Source organism: Agelaius phoeniceus, chromosome 10, assembly GCF_051311805.1.
Source record: "Agelaius phoeniceus isolate bAgePho1 chromosome 10, bAgePho1.hap1, whole genome shotgun sequence".
Lineage (NCBI taxonomy): Eukaryota > Metazoa > Chordata > Aves > Passeriformes > Icteridae > Agelaius > Agelaius phoeniceus.
In genome coordinates, this window is record NC_135274.1 from 6,521,028 (window position 1) to 6,543,309 (window position 22,282).

The window sequence follows — 22,282 nt, forward strand, 5'->3', positions numbered from 1 at the left end:
TATTCCCAGTGCTGGTGGGGTGGGAGGGAAGAGCCTGGCTCTGGAGCCTCATTGTGGCACCTGTGAGCATCCCAGGCAGCCCCACCCTGCCCCCTCAAAGGCCATCCCAGCCCCATTTGGTGCCTTTCCCCACTAGATGTTCCATCCAGGGACGTGTAGGGAGGGAGAGGTGGCTTTGTGATGGCAACAAGTCCCAGGGTAAAACTACCCCTGGCAATGCCTGCACCTCCCATCCAGCCCTTCCCTCCCTGGCAGCAGGGAATTGGACACCAGGGAGGAACTCCCAGATGTGACCACCACAAGGAACCCCAAAGAAAGCAACAGAGAGCAGGCTCAGGCTCTGGTTAGCTGGATATATTTCTCTTTGTTGGTGTCTCAGGTTGGTTTTCACAGAACACTTTGCAGTAGAGGAAAACGCGGATTCGCAGCCCACGGGAGCGGTGCTGGTACCTCTGCTCCCATCCCTGCTCTGCCCGTCGGCTTTCACCGTTTCCATCCATCACTTGGATTTGCTTAAACCCTTTTTTTTTTATTGTGTTTGGCTTTTTTTATTTTTCCCTTTTTTTTTTTTTGTTCTTTTTAACCATTTCTCAAGCTTTCTCCGAAGGAACAGCCACTGGCTCTCAGCTTGCAGGAGACTACGGAAGAGCTCTGGGACACGGGGGTTGGTTTCCTTCTTCCACCTCGCAGCTGACTTGGTCGAGATCATTTTTCCAACTCGATTTTTTTTTATTACAAAAATAAAAAAATGCTCCAACTATCAGTTTTACAAGGCATACAAAAATCTCTAAAAGGGCAACACAAGCGCAAGGTGCTGAGGTACGAAAACCTGAGGTAGTTTTTCTGTGTGTGTGTGTGTTGGGAGGGTTATTTGGGTTATTTTTTCATTTGAAGCCAATTTTGCTGGTTGGGTTTTCCAGCCCTGGGCTGACAACCTCTTGTAAATCTGTTTTTTTCACCCATTTCCCCCTCCTCTCCCTGCAACACAGGGATCTTTTCCCCAAAGATCCCAGTCCAAAGCGGGCAGGGCTGGTGCTGCCCATCATTCTCCAGCAATGTCAGTGCTGGGCAGTGATGGAGAGAGGACAGACAGACAGAAAGGGGGGACAGAATGGATGCAAACCCTGCTTTTGGAGTCCAAAGCAAAGAGGAAAGGGTGTGTGAAGGAGAGGAACAATTCCTACACGAGGAATCCTCTTAGCTCCTACAGGCCCTGCTCTTCTCAAAGCCCTTCAGAAATTGCTTTTTAACACTTATTTAGTATTTTTTTCCCTGCTGGCGATCCTACAGCTCTGCTCTACGGTGCATTAGAGAACCAATGAACCAGCTCCTGCCATTAAACCTCTAGAAAAGCCTGCTTTTGCTAAAAACAAACAGCCCCCCCTCCCCCAAAAAATTTTTAAAAAGTGAGTTAAAAAATAAAATCTTACAAAACTTAAAAATCGGCGTTAGTTCCGTTACTGATATATTAATTCTAAATTAACGAGTGCCGCGGCCCCCCCAGGCCGGGCGAGCTCCTTGGGGGTGGAATGGGCAGGTTTGGGGAGAATTCCAAACTAAAAACCACCTCTCTGTGCCTGTGTTAGTCTGACTGAGCGGCGGGGGAGGCGGTGGATAAGGCGGAAGCTGCGGGCTGGAGAGAGCCCCCTGTGCCCCGGGCTGCCAGCCGGCGGGCTCGGGGCTCTTTGGTTTGTCCCCTGGCCTGCTGGGGCCGGCGGTGGCGGCGGGGGTTACATTCGTCGGGCGGTGCTGGCGGGAGCCTCACTTGCCGTGCTGCGAGGCCGCGGCTCCCTGAGCGTGTTTGTGCTCCTGCTGCTTCACCTGCTGCACGATTTCCCTGATCTTGCGCTGGGCAGTCTGGCAAGGGGGCAAGAAACAACACCAGAGCTGAGCCCCCACCAACCCTACAGCACCACAACGCTACAGATTCTAACACCAGGCCAGGCATGTGATTCTGTGATACTTCTGCCTTGCTGGCTTGTTCTTCCATCACTCAAGATTTTGGGGTGTCACCACGCCCTTACAGTCATGAACCCAGCCTGGTTAGATGCACCCAGGTGGGATGCAGGAGCCATTCCCACCCCGTGTCCAAGGCACAGATTTTGGCTGAATCGAGCCAATCTTTACTTTTAATGCAGCCAAAAACCCCTTCGGTGCATCCACGGTGTACCACTCAAAACAGCTTAAGCGATGCTGTGCTCGGTGGCCTTCCTCAAACTGGGAATGCTGGAAGAGCCATGGCCAAACCTTACCTGACTGGCAAAGAAATGCCCAATGATTTTGACGACAACCTCCTCGTTCTCGTCCGGGGTTTGGTCTCGCGGCACGATGACTTCTGCGCTCGTTAAGTTCTGCAGTTCATTCACCTGAGCAAATGAGAGATCCAGGTTTTGCTGTGGAGCAGCCAAAATCCTCCACTGCTGGTGCCTTCCCAGCTCTGAGCCAGGACATGGCACCAGGCTGCTGTGGCTCACACCCTGTCCCCTTGGGATGGCTGCCATCCAAGAGCCACCCCCAGGACAAAGGGACTGAGACATCACTGATACCACAGAGCACCCGGCCAGAGGTGATGGGATGGATAGGGGATGGATAGGGGATGGACAGGCGATGGATAGGGGATGTCCAGCCCTCTATTCCCAGGCCAGGTGGGACCCCACACACCCCCACCTACCGTCTTGCCACCTTTGCCGATGACACGGCCGGCGGCGAAGGAAGGCACCTTGATGTGTGCTTCGAGCTTCACTTCTTCTTTCGGGTTAAAGAAGTTTTCCTCTTTCAGTTTCCCAAATATTCGCCCCTGGGCCTGGAGAGGGCACAAAAGGGACACAGAGGTGGTGGGCAGCATCCTGGAGGCGGCCTGCTGTGCCCTTCATTCCCACAGGTAATGATGTGGTCCCAAAACTGTGGTCCCAAGCTGAGAAGCCCCCCTGGCACGGTGGGGACCAAAGGGATGCTCTCCCCTTGCCCCTACCCATGTCCCCAAGCCAGCCCCCACCCTGTGACCATTGTACCTTGAACTGAGCCTCAGGTGGCCCCGTGATGATCACCATGCGCTCACTGGCATCGGGACCTTCTGCTGGGGCAATCTGCAGAGGGATGGGATGGAGTGTGAGTGTGACCCCTCCTTTGGCAAGACCTCCCCTCTGTGGGATGTGCCCCCACGCAGGGACACCCCCCATGCAGAGACACCCCCCTACCCGAGCAGCAGTGACAATCAGGACGCTGCAGGACTGGTTTCTACTCATTTAGGGAGCAAAACCATTCACCAAGGGCTCCCTTCTCTGCCCTCAGCAGTGGGAAGAGGAAACTGAGGCACAAAGCCCCGACCCAGCCCCTCATTCCCACTCACCTTGATGGAGGCACCAGCAAACCGTGCCAGCTGCTTGATGTGCTGCCCCTTCTTTCCAATGATGGCCCCCACTGCCTGTGTTGGGATGAACAAGTTCACAACCTCCTGCTCCGGCAGCTGGAAAGGGCAGGAAGAGCCAGAGGGTCAGGGGAACAGCTGGGCCAGGGGGCTGCTTCCCCCTGCCAGCATTCCAGCCTTGAAGAGGTGGGGGGCTGGGTTGGGTTCTGTTGAGTTGAGTTGTGGTCCTGCCCTCCCACAAGGTGCCCAAGGGAAGACCTCATGGCACTTTTGGGGAAGGGAAACTTACAGGGTGCTGATGGGGGAAGGCTCCAGCTGGGGGGGCTCCGTACAGACTCGACAGATAGGCTGAGGAGCCCTGTGGTGGGAGAGAAAATGAGGGGCAGTGACATCAGTGATGTCCTCAAGGTGCCAGCCCCTTCCCAACACTCCCACCCTGACATGGGGAGTGTGTCAGCACCAGGAGCAACACGAGGGACACAGTGACCACAGGCACATCCAGGGATGAGCTGCAGCCTGGATCCTGTGCCTGTGGCACAGCACAAGGCTGGGATGGGGATGGGAGCTCCCAGTTAACCCCAGTCCCTCCCCACTGCTGCTTTTTTGGCTTTGTCCTGCTGATGTTTGTATCAGAAAAAAGATCTCCTTCTGGCTCCTTCAAGGAGCTTGAAAAAGGCCACACAAAGCTTTGGGGTGAAGGACCCCACACCAAACACTGCCCTTCAGGAGACCTGTCCCTCTCCTCTCCATCACACCCATAAATACTTCCCACAGCTGTCTCCCAGAGGTTGTGGATACAGGCACAGCACCCTCCCTCCACAGGCTGAGAGTGACCAACCAACCCTCCTGGAGCCCTCCAGAGCCACCACACACCCCCACATCCTCCCAGCACTCACCGTCCTCCTCCGCCCGCTCTGCTGCTGGCATTCCAGGGAAAGAAAACAGCACAGGTAAATTAACCCACAGCTCAGAATAAATTATTTAGGGACCAATGGAGGCAGTCCACGGTGCCTGAGTGACCTGGGATGGACCTTCTCCACCAGCACCTTGGCCATCCTGTTCTCCTGGCACTGCGCCATCCCTGCCCACTGTCACCTCAGGCCAGTGGTGGGCTTGGAGTCAGGACTGAAGACCACCTACATGGTTTTCCCGTGCTCTCTTCAGAGAGCAGCACCCTTGGGGCACAGCCAGTCCTTAAACACTGGTGGAACCCAGATCAGCACAACCCAGGGATGCAGGGATGCAGCACAACCCAGGGATGCAGCTGATCTTCTGAAGGTTGCCACTTTCATTCCCTGTCCTCTCCACTTTGCTGCTGCAATGAGCATCCTCCCCAAAATGGCTGAGAGTCAGAGCTCCCCATGAGGTGGCTCCTACAGCTCCAGTATCCACCCAAACCCACGAGCCCCAGGCACCAGGAACACACCACACTTACTGCAAAGGGGTGGTAGGGGGTGGCAGCTGCAGCTCCCCGGGCCCCAGGGGTGGATGGCAGCATGGACAGCCCTGTGGAGAAGATGCCCAAAGCACTGAGGTTCAGCCCTGGGATCAGGTTGGCCTGTTGCTGGGAAAGGAAAGACACGGAGAAAGGTGTGAAAGGTGAAGGAGTACTGGGCCTCTCAACACAGGCATGGGCGAGGCCCAACCCCTGTTGTTTTGACTGAGGAGATCAACCCCACTGATCTCCACTGTGAATTTTTGTGCAGTGGAGCAGGCACGGGGCAGGGCTGGGCTTACGTTGACGGCCACCACGTCACTCTCGTAGGCCTCGCGCAGCTTCTTCATGATCTCCACCTCAGCGTTGGAGCAGGCCTCGGTGCTGCCCTTCACCGTGATGGTGCGCTCAGGGTTGTAGATGGTCAGGTCCTGCAAGCTGCCCCACAGGAAAATCCAGAGACACAGTCACATCCCTTCTTCAAGTCAAGGAAAACCCCAGGAGAACTCAAATCACAGCTGAGAGTTCCCCACGGGACAGAGTGAGAGCCACGCGCCCTCTCCCTGTGCGACACCTGGGATGAGGAGCATCCACCTGGGATAGGGAATGCACATGGGAGGGCACAGCTGCTCTGTTTTCCAGCTCCAGCACTGCTTGTACCATGTTGGACAGAATGGGGTGGCCTGGTGTCCACCAGGACTTCACTGGATCATGGAATCATGGAATGGTTTGGGTTGGAAGGGATTGTGAAAGTGCATCCAGTTCCATCCCCTGCCATGGGCAGGGACACCTTCCACTAGACTAGATTGCTCCAAGCCCTGTCCAACCTGGCCTGTAACACTTCCAGGGATCCAGGGGCAGCCACAGCTTCTCTGGGCAATCTACCACCCTCACAGGGAACAATTCCTTCCCAATATCCCATCTAACCCTGCCATCTGACCATGGGAAGCCATTCCCCCAGTCCTGTCACAGGAACTTACGGGGAGATGGTGATCTTTGTGCCTGTGTCCTGCTCAATCTTCTTGAGGTTGCGGCCCTCCTTGCCAATCAACCTCCCCACCAGGCTGTTGTGTGCCAGGATTTTCAAGGGAATCTCTTCTGCTCTAAAATGGATTAAGAAAAAAAATAAAATCTGAAGGTCCAGCTAGTCAGGCAACACCGAAATTTCCAGCCACAGGTACTAAGGATGTGTTGGAAAGGAGAAGGACCACCACCACCGTGTCCCACCATGCTTTGGCCGATCCAGGAGCACTCACGATTTCGTTTCATCAGCCTCCTTCTGCATGATGTCCAGGATCATGCGGCACGCTTCCGAGCACCCCTCTGGCGTGGCGTGGATGGTGATGGGCTTCTCGGCAGCGCCGGCATTCTCCTTCCGATGGATGTCAACCCTGCGGCGAAACAACCAGCAGAGAGGAGCCCCTCAGATGGGTCTGGGGTCACACAGAGGGTTTTAAGAGCTCAGGAGCTGAGAAAAACTCATTTCAACACTTGCTCAAGCTGTGGGGTGAACCTGGGTGTCAGCTGCATCTACTAGCACCTGGCTCACGCAAGCCCAGGCAGTGCTTGGTTTCGGGCGGTTTGGATCAGTTTTGGACCACGTTCGCCTGTAGGACCTGAGGTCCTGGAAGCTGAGGGGTGTCACAACATCAACCAATGCATAGAGGGGGACAGAACAAATCCTCAACTGGACAAAAGCCCTGAGCAACCTGGTCTATCATCATCATCTCTGCCGCCAGCCCCGCTTGGAGCAGGAGACGGGATCAGAGGCCCTGCCGAGCTCCGCCTCTCTCTGCACAACACCCGAGGCTGTCCAGCGAGCACGTCCTTGGGCACAGAGAGCACTTACCCGTGGGCAGCGTCTGTCTGTCCCGACACGGAGGCACCCGGCAACAACAGCGCTGGTACTCACGCCCTTCCCGGGGGGACCAGCAGGCTCCCGTGCGCAGCGGCAGGGACCGTGCTCTACTCCTCTGGTCCTCCCTCAGCTCATGGCGGGAGGAGGCACGGCCTCCAGCTCGCTCCTCACGCTCAACCGTACCTGGCAAAGCCCTGAGAGAGAGGGAGAGAGGAAAGCAGGGTAGGAGACTCCTGCACCTCGACCACGCGCCTTGGGCAACAGGGGGAGGAACCCTTGTGTCTTCTCCGCGCGATCCACGCGCTCTTCCTGCCGGAGGGTGATGCCGTGCGGCCATCCTGCCATGGGCCACCACCTTGGTGTCCCTGCCACTGCTGCAGCCAGGGCCAGATCTTCTGAGCAGGCGTGGAAGTGGCAGCTCAGCCACTCTGGAATGCTGCCGGCGCTCAGCTCCCACATGGCAGGTCCCCTCCGGCCACATCTCCGAGGTTCTGTCCTGATGGGATCATCCGGGGTGCTGCTGTACGTGCCAGGCCAAGGGCTGCGGGGCAGAGTCACCACACAGTGCCATGCTGAGGGGTCCAGGTGGGTTTGCACAGGTCAACTCTTCAAGAGCCAGCACGTTGGGACATGGACAGTGGAAGGGGAGCAGCTGTCCCTGGGAGAAGGGCAGGGCCAACCCTGCCCGCTCCAAAGGGACCCAGAGTGGTTCCATCCAAGCACTGAACAGGGAGGGAAGACAGCGTGATTCCCTTTGTAGGCTCCATCTCTCCAGATCTTCTGTGGCTTCAGATGGTGCTCCCAGCCATGGAGCTCCCTCAGGTTGGCCTGGAGGATCTGTTCCCAGCAGGTACAGGGACACTTGCTGCCACCCCTTCAATGGGGACAGGGTGAACAGGTCATGATGGCCACACGAGGCGATGACAGACCAGGCTGATGCTCCCAAGGTAGGGGGAATTGATGAGGAATCCCAACAAGCCCCACAGATGGGAGCCACACAGCAGCTGAGGCTGGTGGAGAGGAGAATATGGCTGAGCCTTCCTTCCAGAGAGGGACCAAGTGCCAGGGAAGTGCTGAATGGAGGCACCGAGGTGATGAGGACCTTGGACAAGCCTCAGAAAGGGGCACAAGCCAGGTTCCTGGCCGACCAACCCATCCCATGGGATCACCAGGTTCAGGATGATGAGCACAGAAGAAGACACATTCCCTGTCTGGATGTGTGGGCACGAGCTCACTTGACAGAGAGAAGAAGGGATGCCAGGAAGGGGCCACTGATTTCAGGCATGTCCCACCCCAGAGAGCTGGAGAAGGAAGAGCTCTGGAGCTCCCAGCACATCCCAGTGCCACTGCTGAACTGCTCCATTCCAACAGGAGGATGGAGAAGGGGACTTTCAGAACCTTCACCCCATCACCAGGTGCCGCAGGGAGGGATGACCAGGGCTGGGGGGACAGGGTTTGCCAACAGTGCAGCAGGAAAAGCCTCCAAGAGACCTTAGGGTGGGCTGGGAATGCTGCAGGGAGTGGCTGCCATGAGGGACAGCCCTCTCCAGGTGGACAACACAGTGTGCTTGTAGGGTTATCCTGGTGCCATGGCTGCTGGGTAGCCATGATCCTCTCCTCATGGAGCTCCAAGGACTGTCAAGGTCACCTGCTGGGGTGGGCTCTTGCTCTGGGTTTCTTCATGGAAAAACATGGCTCAGCTTGGGGACTGTTTTGCCTCCTGGGGCTCAGAAGCATCTTTGGGATCTCTGTGTGTGGAACCAGGGGTGAAATCCAACGTGACCAGAGGAATCCAGAAGGCAGCATCGCTCTGGGGAGGAGCAGGGGCCAGGCAACAGGATGTCACCCTCAGATCATCACCAGTGGATGAGGGTGGCCTGGGCAGGGACAGAGTGTGGGATGACACCCAAAGTGAAGGACAGGGGCTCCTGTGACTGCCTGGGATGGATTCCTGAGGGTTCCTTCAGCCAAGCCTGAGCAGAGACAGTGCCTCACTGCAGGCAGGGCAGGAGAGGGCAGAGCACTGAGCAGGACCTTCCTCCATGTCCCGGGTCTTCAGGGCAGGCACACGGAGCCACCCCACCAGGAGGGACAATTCAGTGGCAGAAACTGCTCCAAGCAACTGCATTTGGTTTCATGGCACCTTCCCACCTTCCTTGCTAGGCTCAGGGCTTGGAAAGGGCAAATTCCCTTCTTGGGTGGTGAGGACACAGCTACACCTGCTGCTCATCCCAGCAGGACTCACCTGGAGAAGGGCTTGCAGCCAACCAGGATCTGCTCACGGCTACCATGCCCTGGGGCAAGCCAGGCTCCAAGAGCTCCTCTCCCTACTCCTCTGCCCCCTTTCCATACAAACCTCTTCCTGCCAACCCAGCACCAGGGTTTGGCTCGTCTTTCTACCTCCAGCCACACTACTACCAAAGATTTGCCTCTGAAAACTCCTCTGAGAACTAGGATGCTCTGGGACAGGACTCCTACGTCCCATGGGATCACCAGGTTCAGGATGATGAGCACAGGAGAAGACAGCTTGGGGTTAAACACAAACACACCTGGGCAGGAACAAACCATGCAGGAAAACCATGCAGAGAATGAGCGGTGAGATCAGGAGAATAGCAACAAGAGAAACATGGAAAACTTTGGCAAGACAACCCCACTTTTTTGTTTTTTTTCCTTTTTTAGTTCAAAAATAAACATGTTAAAATGGCTAAAAAAGGCTTCACACAGTTACAAAAGCCCATCCTTCTCGTGGCAGTGCTCCCACAGTGTCCCTTTCCCCTCAACGGCTCTAGCCCACATGGGATGAGCAGGATGAGCAAATCCCAAGAACCAAGACCACTGCACTGAGAATTCACCTTTAGGATTTTATCCCCAAACTTGCCATTTCTCCCTAAAGCCTCATCCCCAGCTGCTCTCATGAGGCTTTAGGAACTCATTCCAGGCCTTTTTCCAGTGCGCATCCCCCTCCTGCAGCACCCAGACCACCCTGGCCAGCAGGAATGGTTCAGCACCTGAGCTCTGCCACCACCCCAAGAAACCAGCAGTGGCTGGCACTCCAAAGCCCCCAGGGCAGGGAGAACCCGAGCTGGGACCTACAGCACCCTAGGGAAGGAAACAAAACCATTGGAAGTACTTACTTGGACTGGGTTTGCTTAGTAAGGTTCTTTATGGTCAAGCCCTCCTTTCCTATGATCGCACCAACAAACTGCGTGGGCACCAGCATCCTCAGTGGGAACTCGAGCTGTTTGGGCTGTGAGGAGCCCCCTGGGGAGGAGCCCCGCTCCCTGGAAGAGTGGCCCCCGCGGCGGGATCGCTGGGGGGGCGGAGGGGAGCTCACCTCTTCATCCGGGATGTAGGAAATCTTGAAGGAATAGTTCTCAAACTGCTGGTCGCTCAGCTTCTCTATTGCTCTGCAAGGCAGGAGGTGCAGGGGTGGTGAGGGGCTCCCCAGGACACCTCCAGCACCCCCACCTCATGCAGAACATGGTTCTCAACTTGCATCTTCCTTCCTCCCCAGTCTGGAGAACGTGGCCATGGGAAGCCAGAGCCCCACACTTTTCCCACGAGGAGCAAGCCCCATAACCTGGTGGGACATCATTGCCCTCCACATGGGCCATGCCAAAGCTGGCACACGACTTTTCCCCCCAGAAGAGGCAGGATGGCAGCCCAGGGACCTGCCCCTTCACCTGGGCAAAGTCCTTGCCTGGAGCTACCCCGCAGCATGGGGACGGTCTCACAGGCTCTTTGGACAAGGCAAAGGTGACAGAGCAGCTCGGAGCCACCAGGAGAAGGATGCAGCACGTGGTGCCCCCTCTGTTGGGAACTCCCTTCCCAGCTGGATGAGGCTGGGAGGCAGCACTGGACTCTTCATCCCCCAAGCCCCTGCTCAGCTGTGATGTTTGGCCATGCTGGCATCTGCCATGACCCTGCTTGGCTCCAGCTTTCCCTGCTCCTACCACATCCCACTGCTGACAGATCACAGGCAGCTCCTTCCAGGCCTGAATTCCACATCCTCTGAGGACTCCTGCAACTCCACCACCCTGTTCCTAAGCCCAAAAAGCCTCTCACCCCAAAGCATTAAGCACTGTGCTGGGGAAACTCTGTCTTCCATTATTGCCACAACTCCCAAGACCCTGGTGGGATTTTTGGGGCTGTCCTGTGCAGGACCAGGATTTGGATTCAGTGATCATTGTGGGTCCATGATCTAAGACACTCATGTTTATCTGTGGTCCACAGCACATCCAGCCAGGCTGGAGGAACCAGAAGGATTTTCCTCTGCCCTCCTGAACCAGCAGATCACTGTCCCCATCTCTGTCCTCACTTATCCAACGCCACAATGGGTCAACTCAGATGGGAAGCTGACAGAACATCCATCAACAAATGGACTCACAAAAGCTCTTTGTGGCCTGGGATCTGCTCTTGACCATATAAAAAATACCCTGGCCACTAATAATAATAAGCTCACTACTTACTGGCTGGTCTCCAGCACAGGGCTGAGGTCTCTACAAGACTGAAACAAAACATTTTGTTCGGAACCATACTTCCACTTCGAAATAATGGGTACTACCCCATCTCCCATGCCAGGGGAGAAGGCAGAGGACAGCCCAGTGGTGGGACAGCTTAGAGAAGCCTGGAAGATACCTGGGATTCCTTGGGAAAGCTGGTGTGGTGTGAAATCATGGGCAAACCAAACCAAACCAAACCCCACTCACACTTTTGCCTCTTCCTTGGTGGCGTAGGTCACGTTGACAACGGCAGTTTCTGCGTCTGTGTTCACTGTGGGAGCAAGAGAAGCAGAGTTGGAGCAGGGATGGGAGAGGTGTCACTGCTGCTCTCAGCGTGCTCCAGAGGGGGGGATACAGCTGGGATGGGGGAAGGGAGATGCCTGTGCCATGGCACGCCTGGGCACCCTGGGTTTTCCCCTGGGCACCCTGGGTTTTCCCCTGGGCACCCTGGGTTTTCCCCCAGCACAAGGACTGGGCTGGATCCAAGGCTGGATCCAAGCAGAATGCAAGGCTGGACATCCCTGACCCACCAGTGGATCCCAAGCTACACTCAGCTCATTTCTGCTTTCAACTTTTCAGGGACCAGGAGCATTCCCTTGGATGATGGATGGATGGCCCACATCATCCCACCAGCAGGGTTTGTGTCCAAAACCCATTTCAGACCAGTGCTGCTGGTCTGGTTATCCAACATTTCAGACCAGTGCTGCTGGTCTGGTTATCCATAGGTTTCATCCCAGGGGGCTTCCTGCAGCCTGGGCAGAGCTGGGGAGCAGCACTGGGAATTTTGCAGGCATGAGGACCATGCAGGACCATCTTACCTTGCTCTACATTCTCCACTGTGCCATACTGAGCTAAGAGGCCATCCAGCACCTAGGGACAGAGCAGCAAACAGCACAGGTGAGGCCTCAAGCAGGCAGGGCAGGAGCCCACCCCACCCACAAACACCCTCCAGCACCACCCACCTGCATCCCATCATCCCAAAATGGGATGAGCCAGCACTCCAAGCTGGCCCCCAGCCCTGCCACCCAAAAGCAGGCAGGAGCTAGAGCTCAGTTCAGGCTCCCTCCTGAGGTTACTGGGAAGTTAAAGGGTGGCCCACATGCAGGCCATGTGCTCCAGCAGCACAGCTCATGCTGCTGGAGAAGGAGATGAACAGGATGTTTTTGGCATTTTTGGGATCAGCCACTTCTTACCTCCCACTGTAGGTGGGGAGGGATGTTTCGGATCTGGATCTTCCTGCTCCTGCAAAGACAAAGCCCTGGGTTAGGGTCTGCAGGCACCTCAGAGCAGAGGGAAAAGCCTCTCTGGGAATCAGACAGCAGCTGTAACAGCTTCCCAAAGCATCCCACCTCCCCACACCGAGCCAGGGCAGCTCATGCCCAGGGAGAGCCATTTCTCCTCGCTGTGCCCTGGTCACCACTGGGGCTGAAGCTCTCTCTGGAACGCTCCCTCCTCATGCTGGCTGTCAGGTTTCCAAGGAAACCTCCTGAAAGGAACCTCTGCAGAGCCATGACCGCACAGGGATGCACAGACAGCCCTGCCCATGCTGCTCTGGGCTGGGAACAGGACCCCAGCCTGGCCAGGGCCAGCCCTGCCAAACCCTGAGGGGAACTCTCAAAAGTACATCCAGCTGAGGCTCACCACCTCCCAGCAACGTGGGGCTGCTTTCCTGAGGGAAACCCAAATAAATATCCCTGTAAGCCTGAGCCTGGAGATGGCCAACACACCCAGCCTTGGCCATGGCACTTCCAAACTCACGTGACAGCATGGCTCCCTCCCAGCCTGGCTGTGGTTCCATTCCCAACCTGGACATAGTTTAATTCCCAACCTCGTTGTGGTTTCATTCCCAAACTGTGGTTGCATTCCCAAGCTGGCAATGGCTTCATTGCCAGCCTGGCTGTGGCTACACAGGAAGCCCTGCCAAGGCTTCCCAAGGGTAAGAGCCCCCAGACATCTCCTCAGCCTGGCTTTGGGATGTGCTTGGGCACTGACAAGTTCTGACACAGCCCAATCCATGGAGGATCCAGCCAAGCCTTGAGCCACAAGCCACCCTGCTGCCATAAAGTAGGAAAATCAGAAAGAAAGGCTTCAAAACATCAAGCCTGCTCTCCTTGTCAGGCTAGCCCCTTGCAAGTTCCCATGTGCAAACAATTCTAGTGTGAGCAGTTCATTAGCATAACAATCTATTCCTAGGTGAAACACAACTAACACCTGTGTTAGGTAAAAGCTGCTTTTACACCGCTAGACAGAAAAATGAAAACTATCTCTCACAAACAACTTTTCCTACTTTGGGAGTTTGAGTGCCCTCCAATAGACACATCTCACCCCTGAGATGATGGGTGCCACACTGTGAGGCCAGAGGGCCTGAACAAATCCCAGCGAGTCCCAAACCATTGGAGAGAGCTGGACACACTGCCCAGTGACTCCCACCACCTCCCAGACCCAAACCCAGGGGGCACCTCCACCCCAAGGTGCCACTGCTCAGCTCCAAGCCAAAGCATCACCACAGCCACCTTCCTCTCCCATGTGGGAACCACTGGGATGGCCCAGGTTGGACCATGGAGGAGCTGCTCCCCATTTGGGGTTCATTTGGCTCAGCCCACCTGTCCCCAATGCCCAGGAGCCCAGGGGACACAGGGAACTTGGAAGGAGCACATCCAAGAGAAACCAGCACAGCAGCTGGACAAATCCCCTTGCCACTCCTGGAAAAGCCCTGCCTTGAATTGAATTGCTCCAGAGCCATAATCTCCCTACTCCTTTGCTAAGGGAGATGCCAGGAGAGATGCCAGAGCAGCCCTGGTCTCCCCAGGTGCTGCCTCACCCTCCCAAAACACCCAGACAGAAGGACCACAGCAGGTGCCACATAGCCCCACTTCCCAACAGGACATGGCAGCATATTCCCACTTCCAGCATTCATCCAAACCAGAGCACAGCATTTAAAGACACCCCGAGGGCACTCAGGCTTCAGCTCCCATGGGCAGCATTCCCAGCAGCTCAACATCACCACTCAACATTCAAGACAAGGTTATTACTCCTACTGGGTGTGCTCATGGCTTTTGTAACTCCACACCTGGGTGAAGCAGTGCTGGACCACACACAGCCATCACTGATGGAGCCAGGGATGCACATCTGGAGCCATGACAGGTGGATGAGTTATTCCCAGGGGCATGGGAATAACTCATCCATTCCCAACACCACTGCCAGGAGAACTTTGTGGCAGAAACCCCCTTTATTTTTTATTTTAGTTTCGTTTCCCCAAAGCCCAGGGGTTGACTCCAGGGCACGCACAGAACGCCAGCACAGGAGCTGGTGATGGCCACGTTTCACCCACCCTGTTTTGCAGCAGACTGGTGGGAATTTAAGGAATGAAATAAATCCTAATAACCAGATGGGGGAAAAACACTCAGCTGTGTGATGCAACTGGCCCTGCTGTAGTGAGTGCCCTCAGATAACCTGGAGAGCTGCAGCCCTCTGGCTCTTCCCTACCTCCACACACCCACCCCGCTGCCTCAGCCGCTTCAAGGGCTGAAGAAACCAGGTTCAGCTGCTTTTTTTTCTTTCTAAATTGATCCCAAACTAGTCCTGCTCACCAGCAGCTCGAGGAGGAAGCAGCTCCTCCACCCCAGAGCAGGGTTTGGGTGGCAGGAGCTGCTGGCAGCACAGGGAGGATCAAGCAGTGAGTGAGGAGGTAAAGTGGGCTCGTGAAATAATCCAGGATGGGGCTGTGTGTCCTCTCATGCATCCACCAGAGCAGAGTCATGGGGCTGGCATCACAGTCCTGCAGGGAAAGGGGATGGAAAACCAACCCCCAGCCATCCACGCCCTGCCAGCATCACCACTGCTACCTGCACTTGCTGAAATCATGCAGTGAAACAGGAAAGCCTTAAAACTTGGGGTTTATTCCCCAGGATCAGGAGGATTGAGGGGGTTTTGGCACAATCCCCCCTTTTCCAGCATGGCTTCCAGGGAAATAGTGGGTAACACCGCCCTTGGAATCCAGGGACACAGAAGGACAAGCATAAAATGTCATGAAGTTGTGAAATGAGAATGAGCCACCAACTCCCTGCCCAACATCCACAAGCCCTGCCTGGATTTTCCATGGATCACCCACCCATCCCTTAGTCAAGGTGAAGCTCCAGAGGGGCTTTGTCTCCCACAAATTTGGGATCTAGAAACAAGTTGGCTTCAATATAAGCTCTATAATATAATAATAAAACCTCAACAAAGTAATCCAGTAATAAAGTAATATTGTGATATAATGCTATATAGTAATATCATACAATAGTATAGAAAAATAATATATAATGGTATGTATATATTATATATACATATATATATGTATATATATGTATTATATATATAATACATATATTCCACTATTACATATATATATATATATTTTTTATATATATATATATATAAAATATATAAATATATTCCAATATAAAATATATAAATATATTCCACTATTTTATATATATATATATATATATATATATATATATATAAAAAATAGTGGAATATAAGGGATGCTTCAGCACTCTCTGCCCTAAAAAACACAGATTTTTTTCCTACTCACAATTTGTAATATCTTACTATAATAAAGCTTAAAGGGATTTTATCACCTTCCACCTCAGATCAGTGCTGAGGGCAAAGAAAACATGCTCTGCCACCTCCTGTTTTCCATAAAAATCAATTTTCAAGAGAACTGGGGAAAAAAAGCAAAGGGAAAACATGCTGAAAACCCAGTGGGGGCTCTGCCTGCTTTATGAAATATTTGTCCCAGGCAAGAAAACATCTACAAAAAAAGAAAAAAAGATATTCCCATCATCAGGCAGGGATCAAACTCTGTCCCAGCTGAATTTTCCAGCTCGGAGCCTGAGCCAGCCACAGCCCCCTGACCAGGCAGGGGAGGAAGTGGCTGCTGGATTTGTGATTGCTCATTATTACATCTATTTTCTGCCTTTACTGGGGCTGTCCCGAAGGAGTTTTGCTGCCCCCCAAGCCCACCCAGCAGCAGCTCCTGCGGAGCAGAGCATTAAAGAGCTGCCCCAGTTTCCACCAGTTGCCAGGAGGCTGCGGCTGCTCCAGTTCCCCTCCCGAGCCGGGGGCTTTGCTCTTAAGGAATTAAAATCCCGGGCTGGAAAAGGGCCGGGCAGCAGCGCAGGGCTCAGCCCCGTGCGTGGATCAACAATGGGGATGGACGGGAATCGGGAATCCGGCCCATCTGTCACCGCACACGGCGGGGAAAACAAAAGAGCCACGGGAGGAGGAGGGGGAAAAGGAGAAGGTACAAAAAAGGAGGGGAAAAAACAAAGAGAGCGGGTAAAAATGATGGGGAAATGGATAAACGGGAGCGGTGGGGAGATGGAAAGAAGGGGGAAGGAAAAAGGGGGAAAAGAAGGAAAGGGGAGAAGAGATAAGGGGGAAAGAAGGAGGATAGGAAGGTGAAAAGGGGAAGGGAAGGAAAAAGAAGGGGGGAAAGAAGAGTGGAAAAGGAGAGAGGGGGGAAATGGGGGAAGGAAAGTGGGAAAAGAAGGAGGGGGAGAAAAGGGAAAATGAGAGGGAGAAAGAAAGGGGGGAAGAAAAAAGGGGAAAAAGAAAGAAAGAGGGGAAAAGAAGGAAAGGGGATAAAAGATAAGGGGAAAAAGAGGAGGAAAGGAAGGTGGGGGAAAAGGGGGAAAGGAGGAAAAAAAAGGCAGAAAGAAGAGTGGAAAAGGAGAGAAAGGAAAAGGAGAGAGGGGGAAAAGGGGAAAGGAGGGGGAAAGAAGAGAGGGAGAATGGGGAAAAGGGAAAGAGGGAAAGAAGAGGGAGAAAGAAAGGGGGGGAGAGAAAAAGAAAAGAAAAGAAAAGAAAAGAAAAGAAAAGAAAAGAAAAGAAAAGAAAAGAAAAGAAAAGAAAAGAAAAGAAAAGAAAAGAAAAGAAAAGAAAAGAAAAGAAAAGAAAAGAAAAGAAAAGAGGGAAAAGGGGGAATGAAGGGAAAAAAGAAGATGGAAAAGAAGAGGGGGAAAAGAAAGGGGGAGAAAAGAAGAGAGGGGAATAGGGGAAAGAAGAGGGGAGGAAAAATGGGAAGAAAATAATGGGGGAAAGAAGGAGGAAAGAAAGAAGTGGAAAAAGAGGTGGGGGGGAGAATGGGAGGAAAAAGAAGGGGGAAAAGAAATCAGGGAAAGGAAATGGGGGTAAATAAACAGGGGAAAGAAGGGATAAAATATTAATGGAAGCAAAGACCCACGTGGAAAGGAATCTAAAGAAAACCAAAACTCAAACACTACCAACTCCCACACCTGCAAATAGAAATGAAATGGAGTAATAAATAAAATAAAATAAAATAAAATAAAATAAAATAAAATAAAATAAAAATAATAAAACAAGCACTGGCGTCACCCCTGTCCAGAGCCAGCGCTGGAGTCTGGGAAAGGATCAGTTCCAAGGGGATTCTCCTGGCCAGCCCATTGGGAACAGCATCCCAGACCTATGGGAAACTGGGCAAACATCCAGTGGGCAGCAGAAGGGGGGTTTCCCATCCTGGATGTGACCAACATTGCCCTGGCAACTTTATAAGTATTTCTATATATTAAAAATATATATATAAATTCTCTTTTTGTACATAAATATGTCTTCTTATAAAATTTTATATACTACATAGGAATATTTTGTGTATTTTATGCAATTTAATATCTTTATATGAATGTTTCATATAAACATACATAAATATAAAATCATAGAATAGTTTGGGTTGGAACTTTAGAGTTCATCTAGTCCATATATCTCACAGAAAATGAGGTATTAGAAGTATATTTTTGTAGTTATAAAATATATATAATGTACCTTTTATGTAGTGTCTTTATACATGTAATATCGTTTATTTATATCTACATAAAAGATACCAAATACTTTAAACACACCACCACACATTATTAATTTGTATCAATATGTAACATATTAAAAGTTTTTAAATGTATCTATTTAAGGATACAGGGCTAGGACTGAGAGCAGCCCCACTCCCAGCACCCCAAATTCAATTTTCTGCTCCCCGTGAGCATTTCCAGACGCACCTGGGGAGGTTCCAGGGGCTTTTCCTGCCAAAGCAACGGGAATTCCTCTCTGCTAATTAAGCAGCTCACTAACAACAAGCAATTATTGATAAGGAAAGCAAAGATGGGGTGTCCAGAGGAAGAACAAAGGGCCTGGATGTTCATCACAAGCTTTAACATCACCAACATTTCTGGGTTGAAAAGCACAGAGAAATAAGTAAATAACAAATAAAGCAAAACCACGCAGAAATGAGAATTGAATTGATGCTCAGAAGAGAATTATTTAAGGGTAATTCTTTTTGAAACAGGAGAAAGTGCCACAAAATCACCGCCAGCAAAGCCACTCGGGCAGGCACCAGCACTTCTCCCCCTCCAGCCACCTTCATCTGGGACAAAACCACCCGAGTTTTAAACATAATGATGTATTTGTATATAATAATTTAATATTACAGTGATTTCCAGGCTCCCCTCACTGCTCTTCACATCTCCCTCGTGCTTTCCTTTCTCATTTCTGACAATTATGGCACAAGAAGAAATTAAAAGGCACCTTCACAACCAAAACCACCCAAATTTGACTGCTTTGGGGACAATAACTGGAGCTCTGCTACTTTTTAAACTCCTCATATTAATACAATTCTTGTATACAAGTCAGCACTGGGTTAGCTGAGTTTTGCTTCCCATTTTTCACATTTTAATTTTTCTAAAATGCTCTTTCTTTATATAACTTTGTATGTTCTTTCTTTTCCATCTTTCTTTTCCATTAACACAATTTTTTAAAGATTTTAGGAATACACAACCAATCTTTAAGGAGGAAGATGCTGCTGCTTCCCCCACAGCCACGCTCCAAAAGCAAAATACTCTTGGAGTGGGTTTGCTTCAAGCAAATAAAGAAAGTATACCCTACTTCTGCTGAGTTCAATATCAATTTTTAAAGAATTCAAAAATTGAAAATGTTGATTAAAATATAAAATATAAAGTGATTTTTTTTCTTTAATTCCCCAAGGCACAATATACAAGGGGAAACAAAAATTTTTGAGGCTGTTGGATACTTCCTAGAGGAGCCCAGGCCATTGGGATGGCAGCAGAAGGGCTGATTTTGATCCCATGGGAGGTGAATCGATGGGCTGGGCAGGACTCAGGCTCCTTCCCACCACTGTCACATTTAATTCCTGCCTTCGGAGAAACAGAAACAACCCCTGTGCCAGCACCTCCCCTCGAGGAATTCCCTTCCCTGCTTCCCGTGGCCAGATGTCCCAGGGGTTTTCCAGCCAGTTCCTTATCCAAATGTATTTTTATGTATACAAATCTATTGATGGCATAGATCTGTATTAGATTTTAATGTAAAAATTAAACATTCCAGGTGAAGTCGGGCATGGAGGGAAGCGCTGGGCACCGGCAGCTCCTCACTCACATCCCCGTGACGCAGGAATGCCCAGGGATGGGAGCCAACCCAGCTCGGGTTCTCCACACCAATAACCCCAAATTCATTTCAGGAACGGGGGGATTTTTATCATTTCACTCCCTGGAATCCCAGCGTCTCTCCGGGACTCAAGCACCACCATAAAAATTGGATTTTCTACAAATTTAAAGAGGGAGGAGAGGGAATAAACACGACCACGTGAGGCTCCGTCCCCTGCCAAAAATCACATTACAAAAATAAAATCTATAATCTACCGAGTCAAGGCACAGCCCCCCAAACTGGGGATATTAATATAAATTAGCAGGGTAGATTTTTTTTTAAGCTGGGCATAAAAAGACACCGGCTTAAATTAGATCTCAATAATCGGAAGAAACTTGGGAATAGAAAACTTGGAGCCAGCTGAACACAGAGCGATGTAAAAGAAATCAGTATTTATTTCTGGGCCGGTTAAATGGCTTTTTTCTAATTGTAAAACTTGGGAGGAAAAGCAGGCGCACCCCAGCCCCGACGGAGAATTTAAAGATGAATTCCTTGTTTACATCCCCGGCCGCATGGTAAAGGTCGAGCCCTGGCTCCGTACTATCGCCCCAAACTCCCGATTTCTGCCTCCATCCCTCTTCCAAAGTCACCGCCGGCCCATCCTGAGGCTGCTGCAGGGGTTTAGCTGGGAAATGCCACACCTGGGGATTTCTGGGGGGGCTCCTTTGGATGGTTTTTTGAAGGTAGGGAGCGTGCAGATCCCTTGCCGAAGACGAAATCCCACTCCGGCACACGTGATGCCGGGCACGAGCCATTCCCCCCCCGTAAGCCTCAATTACACAACAGCATTTCCAACCCCCCCGTCATTTCCAAATTAATACCCCAGCAGCAATCCCGGGCCAAATCCGTACCCCAGCTCCCGGCCCAGGCCGAGCCTCCGCGCCCAGCGAAGCCAAATGACCCGCCCGGAGCAGCCGATGGGGGTTTTTATTTTTGTTGTTTCCTTTTATCCCGACACATAACCCGGGGTGGGGGTGGAATAAACCTCGGGATGAGGCTACGCCACACGGCGCCGGTGTTTGTTTTCCCTGCAGAACGCGTGTGCCCATCAGCCCGGCCTCGGGCACCTGATGGAAATGAGAGGGCGCGCTCGCCGCGATGCATTAAATAAAAAACGCTTCACGTTTTGGGGTTCTCCGGCTGGATAAAGCGGGGAGATGAGGTGTTTGGAGAGGGAAAATTGATTAATTACCGACTAAAAAATAATAAGCTTAAGGGTGCGGGTGGCTGCGCTGCCGGGAAAAGCTCCGTCCGCGCCGCGGAAAGTGGGAGGAAAGGGGTTTTCTCGTGTTTTCCTGCTAAATTAGCGGCTGTTTTCCCCGGGAGCGGCGGGGAGCGTGGGGTGAGGGGGCATCACGGGGGTGCCCACCCGTGGGAACGCGGCCGTGGGCCGGCAGCTCCTTCCCCCGCCGCGCTGCGCTCCGGAGCGAAAGTAAAACCGACGGGGCTCGCCCGCCCCCCCGTGCCCCGCATCCCGGAGCGCCCGGCGCGCCCCCCGTCCCGCCGGGATGGACACGGACACCGCGGGGACTCTGGGGGGGGACACCGCGGGGTTACCTGAGCTTTTTGGGCACGGAATAATCCACTTCCATCACTTTGCCGTGCAGCTCCACTTTCCCTGCGGAGACAGCGGGGCGCTCAGCATCCCCCCGGGATGGGGCACAGCAGCGTCCCCCCGCCAAATCCCGTCCCACCCCATCCCACCCTATCGGGTCCCACCGCATCCCGACCCCCCGGCCCTCCCGGGCTGTCTCCGCGCCCCCCGCGCCCCCCGGTCCCCCCCGCTCGGCGCCCCCGGGGAGTTGGGGTTGGGCACCTCGTAATCGGGTCCCCGGGGGGGCGCGGGGGGCGGCGGGGCGGCGGGGCCGGGGGCGCCGCGCCCCGGGGGCTCCCAATAAAATCGGAGAAAAAAATCAGCGAAAAATAGAGGCGAGGTCGGGAAGAGCCGGGGCGGGAGGAGGGAGGGAAGGAGGGAAAGGAGGGAGGGAAGGGGGGACCGGGAGATGCCCGGGGAGGGGGCGGCGAGGGGGGTGATGAGGGGGTCGCGGGGGGGATGCGGGGGGCGCGGGGGGGGTCGCTCACCCGAGAGGGTCTCGATGGCCCGGATGGCCCAGTTTTGGTCCGGGTAGTCCACGAAGGCGTAGCCGGACTTGAGGAGGACCTGGCCGGGCAGGGGCAGCTGCCGCTCCCCGAAGAGCTGCCGGAGGTCCTGGGCGGTGGCGGCGGGGCTGAGGTTGCCGATGTACAGCTGGTTCATCCTCCGGCGCCTCATCGGGAGCCCCCCGGGCTCCTCCCCGGGAGCCCCCCCGGCTCCTCCCCTCCCGGGAGCGGGACGGACGCGGGCTCGGGAGGGTCCCGCTCTGCGCCACCGGCCCCGGCCCGGCGGAGCCTCCGACAGCGGCGGGCGGAGCCCGGCCCGGCCCGGCCCCGGGGCCGCCCCGCGGGGGGGCAGGTGGAGCCGCCAGACCCCCGCGGGCACGGGATGGGCTGGGGGGGACCGGCCCCGGGCCCCCGCCCTTCTGCACGGGAACGCACCGCACCCAGCACCCCCGGGCCCCCGCACCCCGACCCCTCTGCCCTGGAACCCTTTGAACCCCATTGGCTCTAAACCCCTGCACCCCGTCATC

General features: G+C 53.5%; 1 protein-coding gene across 3 annotated transcripts; it reads right to left on the reverse strand.

Moving 5' to 3' along the window:
* Positions 1–339: 339 nt before the first annotated feature.
* IGF2BP2 (insulin like growth factor 2 mRNA binding protein 2) lies at positions 340–22,063 on the reverse strand. Of its 3 annotated transcripts, none has more exons than XM_054639286.2 (17): positions 21,738–22,063; positions 21,213–21,273; positions 12,356–12,404; positions 11,981–12,032; positions 11,370–11,433; positions 9,795–10,067; positions 6,059–6,193; positions 5,783–5,905; positions 5,105–5,240; positions 4,803–4,931; positions 4,264–4,284; positions 3,657–3,725; positions 3,350–3,466; positions 3,012–3,086; positions 2,672–2,803; positions 2,253–2,366; positions 340–1,857 (listed from the first exon to the last, which is right to left on the reverse strand). In XM_054639286.2, the coding sequence occupies exons 1-17, from the start codon at positions 21,925–21,927 to the stop codon at positions 1,762–1,764; spliced, it is 1,836 nt and encodes a 611-aa protein (XP_054495261.2). In that variant the 5' UTR covers positions 21,928–22,063; the 3' UTR covers positions 340–1,761. The 3 variants fall into 3 exon arrangements, with proteins under 3 accessions (XP_054495261.2, XP_054495260.2, XP_077039858.1); XM_054639285.2 differs by having other exon boundaries at positions 4,264–4,287; XM_077183743.1 differs by lacking the exon at positions 21,738–22,063 and adding an exon at positions 21,472–21,587 and having other exon boundaries at positions 4,264–4,287.
* Positions 22,064–22,282: the final 219 nt, after the last annotated feature.